The 14095-nt window shown below is 42.2% G+C and overlaps 1 protein-coding gene across 1 annotated transcript; it reads left to right on the forward strand.

The window, feature by feature from the left end:
• Positions 1 to 9341: 9341 nt before the first annotated feature.
• On the forward strand, positions 9342 to 11077 carry LOC132908445 (SAGA-associated factor 29). The gene is made up of 2 exons (XM_060962484.1): positions 9342 to 9496; positions 9976 to 11077. The coding sequence occupies exon 2, from the start codon at positions 10063 to 10065 to the stop codon at positions 10936 to 10938; it is 876 nt and encodes a 291-aa protein (XP_060818467.1). The 5' UTR covers positions 9342 to 9496; positions 9976 to 10062; the 3' UTR covers positions 10939 to 11077.
• Positions 11078 to 14095: the final 3018 nt, after the last annotated feature.

The raw sequence follows: 14095 nt of genomic DNA on the forward strand, positions 1-14095 counted from the left end.
ATTATACCTCTTCCATCAATATATTCATTAACTTTCATTTTCCACCAGCTTTATTCGAAACAAACAATAAGCAGAGTGTATTCAGAGCAATTTATTTCAATAAATATTGTTATCTACCAAACAAAATAGTTACAAAACGTTGCACACATATACGAGAGGTTCCTATAACTTCTGAACAACCCGCCCAACTTTCACATACTCCAAACTGCATATGTAATGTAACATATCTCGTTCCTTCGGGGATTAATTAACTGCAATTATAGCGACGGGTAAAATCAACATACTTATAGTATCAAAAAATCGCGTATTATCTGTACAACTGTTGAAAAGATATTTCAGTGAAAATTTCATTGGAAGACGATGCGGCCCTGTAACCATAAGAGCCGGAGCAACGCGTCGTAGGTGCGTGCGACCTGTGCGTACGATATATTGGTAGGTGTGCGTCCCACGGCCGGCCGGCTTATACGTGGGGAGTCATAAATACGGTATTTATTGGGTTTGTAATTGTCGGTAATTAACATGCGCTCGCAGCGCATACGGGATCCTTTCGCTTTCTTATTACCGTGTCGTGGCTCGTTACAGAAGAACGAGTGCCTCCGCTTTGCATACAGGCATCTCAATACCAGCCAGTGCTTCCTTTCTCTCTTCTCTTTCCAGCGTACGTTTCCTCCACACTTTTTCCTTCTAATTCTACCCCTCTTTCTCATCGTCGCTTCTTTTTCCACCTTCCGTATCTCCTCCATATTCTTGTCTCCTTCTACGCATTTTTTCTTCTCTTTCAGACCTTCGCTCGCTTCCTCCTCCCTCATCCTAGTTCTACTTCGCGTTCCTGCTTTTCTCCGGGATGGTATTCGGCATCGATCGACTTATCGATACTCTCGATCGACGATCGGCACGTCGCTTAGAAGGCAGCGTTAAGGTATATATGACTTGAGGAATTCCTGTAAACGAGCAACGTACTCGTATCCCTGGCCGGTTTACAATGCTATTTATCTCGGCGTTCACCGGGAACTCTGCGTCCACGCTACGCTTTCATGTTTTTAGTTATACGTATTTCTCGTCCCGCGCTGGTTGTATCCCGTCCTCTTTGCTTGCGAAACGATCCTCTAGTTCTCCTATTGCTCCCATAGATTACCGTCAACTCGACTCATCCGCTACGAGACTGGTAATTGCGCGCGTAGTATTGACAACGAAATTACCACGATCTTATTATTCCTTCCTTTTCTCACCCATTCACGCTGCAAGTTGTCTCTAGTCGTGGCAAAAAGATTTTCTTATAAATTATCTATGAGCCGGAAACGCATAAAGCAGACCAGTTTTCTATTGGCGTTTACACGATGTAGACTCGCAGAACGATTAACTACAACTTTGTGGGGTTTATTGAAATGATGTAATTGAATACTTCGCGGTGAAACTGGTCGGCTTAAGACCGCGGCCTAACTTCGTCGTGGTTGCGATCCGATCGGGAATTATCATAAATCTCATTCGCTGTTAATTCGTTCCCCCGTATCCCGCGGCTTCGTCTCGTCTTTTCGTTCGTGCTCGGCCCTGTTTCCGCAACTTTGATGAACATCGTTAACTCGTTCTCGACCGAGCCGTTCCGATTCAGTTTCCCGTCCTCGGTGTGGCTTTGTTTCGTCGAACAGTATCTCTGTGGTAACTACTTTCATCGATCGTACGCTCCAGTTCTTCTCTTACTCCGTACGGGAAGTGCACGTAAGTTTCGACGCGGTAAGCAGCAGGAAGACCATTTATAACCGACGCGGTGAATTTAAAATTCCATCCGTACAGGATTCGATTTCAACTTGGCTCGTATAAATCCCCAGCTAAGTGGAGAACCGTGATTTTAGTTAGGGAGATGAGAAGCCCCGGTTATCGACCGGGTCTCCGTGTATTCGAAAACTTTTTTCCAACAGTTTCGGACCCCTTCGTCTTGTTTAATCGATGAAACACGCGGTACAGCTCGATCCCTTCCCCTATCCGTACCGCCATTTACACCAAGGAGAGATAAAGAATCGGTCTCAACCGACAATCCTGGCTCTTATCCAGGAGTATGCGAAACGAAGATTCGCTACATCGAACGCTGTTAAGGTCTGACTAGCAAAAAAAGAAAAAAGAAAAAAAAGAAAAAAGGGAAAACAGCAGAAGAAAGGAAAGGAGGTTGTCCACGAAGGAAGTGCATCTGGCCACCGATAAAGGTGGCTTGCCATGTCGCAACTACGCTCCTCTTTTCCAGTGTACCCCACCCCTTTCATCGCATTCGAAAGAGCCATTTAACGAGGGAAATCTCTACCGTGTTTCCTTTGACGTACCATCTGCAGTCGTTTTCTTCTCGTGTGCCGTTCCTCTTTTCTCGATCGCGCAAACCTAGAAGATTGTTCCTCGTTTTGCAACTCGGATGGAGAATACTCCGTAGCTTCTACGACAAATCTTATTGTCGGCCACAAAATTCCCTTGAAAATGGCTGTGGCATACTCGAACAGACGCTTTTACGCCGACCTTCTTTTAAAAAACACCATAAACCAAACAAAATTTCAAACTACGTATTTATCAGCTTCTGAACTTGCGTATTAAATTTTGCAAATCGTTTAAAACGTCAACTTCACGAGTACGCTCTGTTATAAGCGGCAAGGCTTTTAACAAGCTAGTCTGAATTATCAGCAAACTCGAAGGGGAAAGTATCGCGGGTCGGGGCTGATTGTCAACCTAACCAAAGTTTAATACCGCTCCAAAACCATGGAAAAGCTTACACGATAGCGTAAAGAGAGAGACAGAAAGGAAGAGAGAGAGAGAGAGATACAGACAGATAGAAATAGGAACAGAGAGAGAAAGAGAGAGGGAGAGAGACAGACAGACAGAGAAGAAAGACAAGGTTCGTACCAATTTGCAGTTTGTCCGGTGTCTCGAGCTCTTTCTCCGGGCCTCGGTAGGGTCAACTGGTTGACAAGCGTCTGGTCGAGGTTGGCGTGTAAGTAAGCAAAACGAGCGACTAGATAAAGGGGTGGATGAGCTCTCTTCGGTTCGAGGAGGCAAATTTCAGAAAGGGTGGTTTGAGGTAGTCGCCGAGGGTGAGGCTAGGTTGGAGGAAGTCAGAGAGAAATTGATGTTAGCCGTTTGCATTTATTATTAATACGCTCGTCGACCTGTCACTGGGGCGAACGTGTCAGTCAGGCGCAGTTTCAACCCCTCTTTCAGACCCTCTTCTCTTGTCGCTGCCTCCGAACTTTTCGGACGGACACGTACGCTTACTCTTTCCCTTCTTTCGCCTTTGCCGGTGTCAATCCACCAAAAAAAGCAACATCGAGAAAAGTGGGAAAGGCCGTTTTAATTATTCAAGTGCAGCTATCGCACCGCACCGCTTAAAATAATACGACCCTCGGAGTTTTTCCCGTTCGTTCACCTTGTCACATATATGCGATCGCATTTTCGTTTAAAGTTTGAAAATGAACGATCTAATCAAATTTAAATTAAAACAAGATCAATAAAAACTTTTATACATTAAATTGCACGTACCATGGTGAATAAAGAGAATAATATAGGCAGGCTAATCGAAGGATAAAATTCTTGTTTATACACAGCCTGCTTTCTGATCCGAGATACGTCGCCTCAATATTTATAAGTTTCGAAGGGATTCACGTAGGTAATTTATCACATCCAGAGATAAAAGCAGCGTCGATTTGCAACGTGACTCATCTGCTGTACACACGAATATTGTCGAGCTATCTTGGAAATTCAATAATACCTTTCGTAGAAATTCTCGTATATAAATACTGGACTAACCAATCCCGTACGACCAATTGTCTGCGCTGAAAAACGCGTATAACATGGGGAAATCGATTTCGACTGACGAGGGACGACGAAGGGATCGACGTGGAGACAGCATCGATTCAATCGCGTTAATGCCCGTGTTCTTGAATTATACAGAGTCCGAGGGACATATCCTGTCTCCACAGGAATAAAAGAAACGTATCTAGAATTCTGGCACCTTCGACCGGACGTTGTCGTAAATCAAACGTCACCAAGATCCTACGGAACTCGTTTCTAGAATCAGTGATTCCATCTTCTGCTCTTTTCCCTATCAACGTTGTACTATAACATGAAATCTCCACGAGATATGATAAACGTTACCGTTTATCTTATCAGGGCACGTGCACAGGATTACGTAAAGGGAAACGTTTCATTTGGAACGTGTTCCTCGCGCTCGTTGCAGGCCGGAAACGAGATAATCCAGATAAAGGGTGCAAATTAAAGCCACGCTTATGCTAATCTACTTGTTTCATATGTATCGAGTAAAAAATCATTTTAATTTTATTCATTTTCATATTTGTTTTCTTTCTTTTCCCGTTTAGGAGGACTTGATAGGACGAACAAGATAGCGAAGGGTAAACCAGACACTGGTGTTTTCAAACGACTCAGACCGTTTCTGTTTAAATGATCTCCACAAGTTCTCCTCGTGTTTTACAATCTCGTGAAATGTAAATCCATTCGACGGCGCAGTCAATTCATTTTCATCACACCTCGCGCGGTTATTACGCCACGGAATCGCGAATAAGACATTCCAGATGGTCGATAATGTAGCTCGAAATAGAAAATGGTACTTTGTTGGGTTTCAGATGTGAGTTGTGCCAACATTAGACACGATAATACCGCGCTAGGAAAACAGATGACGCGGATTCTTCTTTAAGACAATTTCTGTACGCGAATTTAATTCCCCTATGACTTCTTAATACGGTTGTCTGTTCTTATCTTTCCGAAACAAATGTATTCGCCTTTGATACTCTGTAACGAACTTTATTAATCCTGAGAAAGGACGTTCTATTCTGTGTATAAATAAGCGCCAGAAAACAGTTTCACAGTGATTGAAGGATAAGAGGAAATCGTGAGGTTCTAAATGCTAATTTTCTTCACCTTTCGCACGTATAGTAGTTAGCTGCGTGAAAAGCCGCTCGATCGCGAATTCGTTTCCTCGGCTACATCGTTTGACAAACGAGCCGATCGCAAAACAAAAGAGAGAAAACAGATGCCAGTCACGAAGAACCGATTTCCCTTCTGCCATCGAACAGAGATTCGATTTACGAGCTGAATTCCTCGTGATTTCGTTCTTCCTGCTCTCGTAGGCCTCGCACTCGACGTCGAAACGACCGGCAACAACGTTCACTGCGTTTGACATTTCCATTCCGAGCCGCGCCGAGGATTTGTTTGAAATATCGTTTATGCCGGTTGCTATCCGGCATCGTAGCCGGATTAACGGCTGCAACAGGTCGTTAAGTCAGCCGTTGTAAAGCGTCGATATTAGATGAAAATCGAAAGTCGATCTATACGCGATCCGTGCATCGTTCGATCGAACCGATCGACTTGTTCGACGAACGTCCTCGATTTATGCGGCATCCCTCCGTCCTTTGCCATGCGATTCTTTGTTTTCCTTCGTGTTTTCTGACTGTTCTCGTTCGTGTGCTCCGCGCATAAATGTCACGGGTGCAATGATAAATTTCGCGCGTGCGCCTTCCGCGTCATTCTTGCTTTTGATGCTGCTGTCTATAAATGTATCGTATCGAACAGTACTATTGTTTGTTTATATCTCTCGGAAAAATGGTCACAGATAGAACTTTTTACATAAAGGAAGCGGAATATCTTTCGATATGAAACTTGAACAACTGAATTACAGGAAACTCAATTTACCAACTACATGGATGTCAGTTATTTGATTTCTGGAAATTACACGCTAATCACAGGGACTAGTAATAAAATTAAGAAACTTTTAAAAAATCAAGTTGATCGTGGATATTTTAATTCTAGAACGTCATTGAATAGACGTTGCCACGAAATGGTAACTGATAGAATTTTTTAGATAAAGGAAGCGGAATATCTTTCGATATGAAACTTGAACAGCTGAATTACAGGAAACTCAATTTACCAACTACATGGAAGTCAATTATTTGATTTCTGGAAATTATACGCTAATCACAGGGACTAGTAATAAAATTAAGAAACTTTTAAAAAATCAAGTTGATCGTGGATATTTTAATTCTAGAACGTCATTGAATAGATTGAATGTTCAAAAACACGCGACGATCTAGAAATCCACATTCGTTGGTCGAACCGTGTGCTCGAATGAGTATCAGCTAGCAGACAGGGTGGCAAAGTGAATAGCATTGTGCGCGACTGTACCCCGGGGCCCGACATCTCCTTACGCCTCGTTAGACGCCTTGTTTCGCGCTTCGAAAACGCACGTACGATTATACGGTGTAATATCGCGGATTGTGAGTGGTAAGCTCGTCGCCTTTCATAATACTGGTTTTAATGGCCCATTCTGGGCCTCGCCCAGTGGCTGTCGAGCAAAAAGGAATTGATTTTCACGTCCGTGTCCTGCGAACACTCAACGAAGAAACGAGTGAATTTCGACGATGAAGTCCACGAATGAGTAACTAACACCGAATATCGTTTTCCGGTAGATGCGTAGTTATTAATGCGACGAATTTCTAAGAATAGGATTACATCTTAACCTTCCTACTTTACTAGACATTTGCCGTACACTAGAGTAGCTTAATGAAGCCTGTAAAATATTTACACGAACAGAATTCCGTGAAAAGTCGATGGGAGTCTAGGTAATTAAGAAAACGACGGGGATTCCGAAGGAAATTGTTCCAACGAAGAAATTGTACTTGTTGAAACGTAGCCAGTACTGGCCCGGCCATTAGAACAATATTTTATGCCTAATTGATGCAAAGTAAGTCGTAAGAACGTCTGCTGATTTGAATTGTTAATCGGCGTACAACGCCGGCCCATTGATGTCTAATTATCATGTACAGAACGATTCAATGGCATCGAGGCATAGAGGAACCCATGAATCATATTTAAAGACAAATGAATTTCTCAGCATTATATGCAAAACACGCGGGACGCGAGCGAGCGCTCGAACGCTTATCAGTTCGCGATTTTACCAAGGAAAAGTACGCAGAGCACGCCAGTATGGTAGTCAATAATTACCCTGCCAACCGCGCCGGCAATAAATCAATGCTTAGAAACAAAATGACAGGGACGATAGTCGTTGATAATACATCGTGTATGTACGAATGTACACTAATTGCACGAGCAGCAACGGAGATATATACGACGAACTCTCCATAAGATTAGACGATCCCTCCCGCAATATCCTGCTGATTTCAAGCGTTGTATCTGTCTTGCATAACACGCGCGCGCACGGTGTTGCAATAAACATTGTAACGTTAATGCTACAGGCTACGAGAACCACGACGACCGTGCAAATGCGCGTTTGACGAGTCCCGCTGAATTTCGACGTCCTTCGATCATTAGGATCGTTGCGTGTGAGACAGACTCGTGGTCTCTGCACGCGGATATTATCTGTACACGTAAGCTCGGTGAAACGTGATCGTCATGCTGGTATGTGGGAAAGTGGTACCAGCAATAAAATGGAATTAATACTACGCGAGAGTTAAAAGACAGACGCTATCGATCAACCGAATCCGGGATAATCTATTAGAGTTTAATATCCAGTAATAATAAAGTCGGATCATTTATTGTTTTCTTCGTTTACGAGCAAATAATTTGTTCCCGGGGCTTCGTTACAAATGGACGTGGTAGAGGGATAAATCAAAAGGAGTAATAATTACAAAGTGGTAAGGGAAAGAGAAAGAGAGAGAGAGTTTCTCAAGACTGAAGCACGTGTGACTACGATGTTTGGAGAGTTAACGTACTCCATGCGTCAAAGTCATCGTCACAAATGACTTTTTTTTTTATCAGACGATTAGAGTTCTTTTTTCATACTCACTTTTATCATCCGTTGAAAATAGTTTTAATGACGCGTATGTAAAGTTGTTGGCTATTTTAGAATCGGAGCGAACAATGCCTTCTATTCTATAGAAATAGCTCAGGTACAAATAATTTATTGCTTTTATGTATAGCCCTTTTGTCCGGTTATAGTGCCATGTCACTTAATGATTATTGCAACTACCTAGAAAAGGTAGTTATATTGCGAAATCATATGCTTAAAGTATCGATCAATTATGTTCGACTATATCAAAGACGAAAGAGACTAACAAAGAAATTGCATTTCTGTGTTCAAACAAATTATATTCCTCTTACCTAGCTGCTAACCAACCCACGCAGGCATATCAATGGAAATTTCCCAAAATAACAAAATAACATTTCAACCCACGCGTTCTGCGGGCTCATTGTTCACACCGCTTGGGAACAGGTTGAATCGGCTGTGATTTCAAGCTTATGTGTGTGTAAGGGCCACGTACGCGCCAGTGGCACGCGTGACACGCATCTCATTGCGAATAGGTCACGAAGTTCGTAAGAACCTGGCCGCCTTGCACTTATGTACGTTTATGGTGCGCTCACGCTGGAACGCAGTTTCTCCCAGCGATGTTCATGGGATTCTTCGCAGAGAAGCCACTATAAGCGTTTCGCATCGCTATCGGCCGTTAGCGATGATGCACACCGCCTCTGATGCACGATCAGACCGGAGTCGAGGCGCTACATCATCCGCCACCTAACAAGAACGATAGAGAGCTTTTCCGCGCTAGGTGATTTATGCGAGTTGTCGCGACCATCGCTGGCCGTGTAATTTACCAACGAATTGATTATTCTTCAGGTCGTTTATCGAAGTCTTTACTTGGTTATCACGAGTACTCCGTCATTGATTTTGTGTAATTCATGATTACGTTTATAAAATACATTATACAGAGCAGTTTCACTGTAAAATTAATATAGATTATTAGACATATAAAAAAATATAAAATATATACATATAAACATCGCCTCATTCTTGTGGCAATTGTGTTTTCTACAGAAATTTCTATTCACTATACTACTAAGAAATCCTCTCGTTTGAAAATACTGCGAGATTGTTTCATTTTCTTGAGGAAGGAACCAATATAACATTGACAAGAAAGACGAAATTGGAATAGTCGACGCCACACGCGCTTTGTGCAGATTCCTGTCAAAGTGTGCATACACTGAAATATTCGGGAAATGTTGCAATCTCTGGGTTCCGTCTGTTGCACCGAAAGCTGCAATAACGTCACATTTGTTTCGAGCGCCTCGTTTCGTGCATTGAAATAACCGTTATTTCTGTTGCCGATTCGTGAAATCGTATTGTTAATCCCACGTTATTTACGTTACATTTCATTTTATAACTGGCATCTTGCATGTACGGGTTTTACAATACATTTCATATAAATCATTAACGAGAAATTCAACTGTAAAGGCATATATATCGCAACGGACAAAATTATTGCGGCTTGGTTGGTTGAAGCATTTGCCTCGAGCTGGCAGCACTGCCTTAGCCATGCTTCGTGTACTAGAGAGAATTGAGAATGGTGGGAGAAGTAGTATGGCGCAGAAGCGAACCGACAGTCGATTGTAGGACGTTGAAACGGTTTAGTGTTGTCTGTAACTTCGTGTTAGAAAGGTGAATATTCAACAGTTTACTACAAAGAATTGGACACTGATTTTTCTTCTGCGGAATGAGGTACGTTTATATCTCTATACATTTTATTACGACCATCTGCTATTGTATGTTTGTGTTGATTCATCAACTTGGCTGTCTAACCGGTTTCCTATCAATTACCCGAGAAGAAATTAATTTGTTTTTATAAGATTTTATCGTTGAATTACAACTGTGTAGTGATATTTATTGAAATTAATATATTTTAACAAGATAATTCGTTATATACTTTAGATGTCGTCAAAATTTTATTGACAAAAACTAAAATGTTGTGGCGTGGCGTATAGCGTATGAAGTTTTAGTTGTAGAGGTCGCATGTTCAAATCTTCCGTGATGGGAGATTTCCTGGTATTTCTTTTTTTTTCAATTAATTATATTAGCCTTCTAGTATCTTACGTATTTCGTAATATTTAGATGCGTATGATTTAACGTATAATTATAAACTTTTAAGTTATACTGGAATATTTTCATCAACAAAGGAGAATTATTATTTTTATCCACAGAGCGCGTATTCATATGCACAGGCAGAAGATGGAAAGATAAAGACCCAGTTGCATGAGTTCTTTTTACATTCATTTCAACGATCCAAAATGCCATTCACAGCTGATGCAGCAGCTACCCAAATACAGGAACGGCTGAAGAACCTGTATCACCTGGTGCACGAGATCGAAACACAAAGAATTCGTTCAGAGCATAATCTAAACAATATTATAAAAACTTACGAGAAAGTAACACCAGAGGACAAGGTATCCCCGTATTATCAACAGAAGCTGAAGAATCTCAACGCAGCGATCGGCGACTCGCAGCAGGAAGAGGAGATTTTGCGTAAAGCATTGGGAAAAATCAACGAAATTCGAGCAATTAGAAACGAACGACGGATACAGGCTCGGAATGCAGGAAATAAAGAAACTATCCGTCGAGGTGCTCTCATGAAGATGGTGTTGAGCACCGCGCAAACGCTTCCTTTGTACGTAGGCAAGACACCAGGGGCGAAACCGCCCCCTCTTTGTGGAGCAGTCCCAGCAGAGCCTACGTATATCGCGAAAATGGGAGACATGGTGGCTGCTCTAGTAAAGGGGTCCGAAGAAGAGGATTGGATCTTGGCAGAAGTGGTTCAATTCAATCCTACGGCGAACAAATACGAGGTGGACGATATCGACGAGGAGCAAAAGGACAGGCACACCTTGTCGAGACGAAGAGTGGTGCCTCTTCCATTGATGAGGGCTAATCCTGAAACTGATCCTCATGCTCTTTTCCCCAAAGGATCCATCGTGATGGCATTGTACCCCCAAACGACCTGTTTCTATAAGGCAGTCGTGAACCAACCACCCACTACAGCCACCGAGGAATACGAAGTCTTATTTGAGGACGCGAATTACGCAAATGGGTATTCGCCACCTTTAAAAGTCGCTCAACGTTATGTGATCTCCATCAAAGAGAGCAAGAAGAATAAAAGCCAGTGTTGACGGACGTTTTATTATAAAATGGCGCCAATATTATCTCCGATATTGTTCTTGCATTTGTACATTACTGATAGAGTACAACCATGCGCTTTTGTATTATAGACGCTCATCAGCTGTAATAAAGTATTTGTTTTTGGATAAATACCCTATCATTGCGTTTATGCGAACAACAATCGTATTCATCTCTTCATACTCTTCTATTACTCGACATTTGAACAGCAAATTATTCGAGCACTTTAGGCTTTGTTTTCGATATAATTACTTCTTCATTGCTTATATCGGTGTTTTTATCGAAATCATACGGTTTGTCGTTAAGCTGGAATTCGATCGATCGGTTCACGACTGAAAGAAATAAGCACGTACTGACAGTTAGGGTCCTGTTTCCGCGATACTCTCGTACGCTGAAGGTAATTGGCGTAGATTATACGACGATAATAGCGGCATCCTTGTACACGCGGGTGGACCTTAACCTGCACTGGTCTGACCTTTCGTGGAATCGAATCTCCGTGACTCCGTTCGACCGGGCAATTTCTTCCTGTACGGAATAAATCTTCTTCTTTCACGCTGACATGTAGAAGACAGAGATAGGACTTGCTGGCCTTTTGGACTGGGGAAAGGGAAGGGGCTGAATTCGACGCGAGGCGGGCTGAAAGGCGAGCCGCGTCGGTACTCCAGCGAAAAAGGGACGTAGAACGAAAGAGAGTGGCGTGCAATAATTGATTCCATAATCGGTGGCTGCCGCCAGACATCAAAGTGGCTCGGTTCCAACCCTCGGCACAGACTGTTCGGGCCAATCTTCATTTATTATTTAACTTAACTAGCCCTGCTCGAAGTATCATAAAAAAGCGGGCCCGTTTTCGTCGCGTCGACACGTACTTCGTTCGTGTTTCTTCCTCGAAATTGTCCGAATTGCTTCGGCGATCCTTTTCAATGAACAGCGTTTTGCTCGTTACAGATGAGGGTTGAGTGGATAGTATTTTCAGTACGCGTATGAGTTTCGTGCAAATTATAAGAATAAAAATACCGTACCTAACTACACAATAGATATTGTTAAGAAATGTATTGCGATGACTTAATGACTTAATGACTTAAACGTTGTCTATTATTTGTTCGCTATTCAACAAATTTTCTTAACAGGCCGGCCTGCAGCCCATATGCCGCACTTAGCGAAAATTCCTCTGTTACATGTGAGTCATTGTTCATTTCTTAGCAAGCTATCATAAAGAATTTCCCAAAGGATTTTCTGAAATTAACATTTTACCGACCGTTAGCGGTTCAACAGCATACTACGCACATCCGATACCATTTTTTTCATTCATCGCGAATAGTAAATTTTTCAAATTGGTATAAAATTGTGGGAACTCACAAAGCAACGCAACTGACGCAACTGAGCAAGGTATCTTAGTACTAAATAACAGATTACTGCTCAAATAATGAGAAAAATTGTCGGCAACAAAAAGCCGATTTATAGACTATCGGTCGGTAAGCGTCGGAGAAAAAAGCCGATTAATAGGCTATCGGTCGGTAAAGTATTAAGATACCAGGCTTAACGGTTCTCGGTATTTTATAATGACAAGTCTTGAACTGGCGGGATTCACCCTGTTGCCAAGTCGCTATCCACCAGGAACCAACTTCTTTACCTGTGTTCAAGGATAATATCGCGCTACGGATGCATTGGAAGGGAGTGACTGCAAATTGATCGCCTTTTAGAAAGAAGTTGTAGTTAATCATGTTCCGTAGTTGCTAGTTGTTATTGTCAGTCGTCACTCATCAACGAGTTTGTACTCGTCATAGGTAGTCGTCACTTGTCATAACTAATAGTTACTTGTCATCTCTAGTCTAATAGTTCTCATCATCTCTAGTTCTTAGCAATCGTTCCAATAGTTATTTCCCACGGTAATAGGCAGTAGTTAGTTTTTATTAGTCGGTACACTACGTGCAAATGCCAGTTAATCCTAAACAATCATAACATTCGATCTATTACGAGGAATAAACAGGTCTTCTAAGCCGATTTAATAATCAATAACATCAGTGAATTGACGAGAGACAAGTTGCCTTAAGTAGCTTGCTTTTACAAGTTTATAATTTTATCTTGAATAGAACAGTTAGTTGACTTGTAATTTACTTTTTAATCAAATTCACTTGTAGACTTTTTCTTTATTACCGATTTGTTACTGTCATTGTTACACAAAAAGTAACTTGTAATTTCTGATTTAAAAAATTCGATAATAATATTAATCTTATAGAGTACAAGTAGTTTATTTTCCTCAAGTCTTCGTACTAATTTGTTAAGTAGATTTAGCTCTAAGAAATTTTATAAATAAAACATACCAGAAACGGATTTAGCTAATCTTGTATTGCTAATGAAGCACTTCCCTATACAATCAAAATCAACTTGTTCGCCAAGCATACTACCGATAACGCTCGATAAACCGAATTGCTCATCAACGATTCGCACTATTGCTCTGGGGGGCAATAATCGAAATCTGAGCGACCACGTACTACCTATCCCAAATGTATATTGAGGAAAAGGCGACTAGCCGTTTCGAAGCGATAGCCATCCTCGAAATAGCGAGCACCAACGTGTCGGTAGGAGCCATTTTCAGCCGCGGAATTAATTCAACCGACGCGATTAGCTTTCGCGACGTGGGTGAATTCTGGTTGGAACGGCTTCTATCGCGACCACGTGTACTAGGCATTCCCTTATAGACACACGTTTCTGTTGCTATCGCGGCGTAAAGTCGACGTAATCGAAGCTCCACGAGCCTGGAGTTCGTACGACCAGTCTAATACAAGTGGATTCGTAACATGCAAGCCACCGGAAGCTAAACCGAACTCGTGCTCGGGCACGCAAGCCGTCCTTTTCACCCTAGCTTTCAGTGCAGCCTCCATCTTTGCCCCTTCCCAAACAGCTTTGCTCGTTTCGCTTCGTTCCCTACGTTCATTCGTTCCACGTTCTCAGTTATCTGAGTAATTCCTCTTCTCGATCGTTTCGCCCTTCTTTCTTTCGTCCCTCTTACCTCTTCGTGTCTTTCCTCCAACTTCTTCTTCTCTCCACCCTCTCTCCATGCTGCTTCGTTCCAACCTGCTGTTCTCGTGGCACAAACCAATCGGACCAGTTTCGCTTAACCCTCCGGTAATGACACGCGGTATTTTTCTT

The sequence above is a fragment of the Bombus pascuorum genome, chromosome 6, assembly GCF_905332965.1.
Source record: "Bombus pascuorum chromosome 6, iyBomPasc1.1, whole genome shotgun sequence".
Lineage (NCBI taxonomy): Eukaryota > Metazoa > Arthropoda > Insecta > Hymenoptera > Apidae > Bombus > Bombus pascuorum.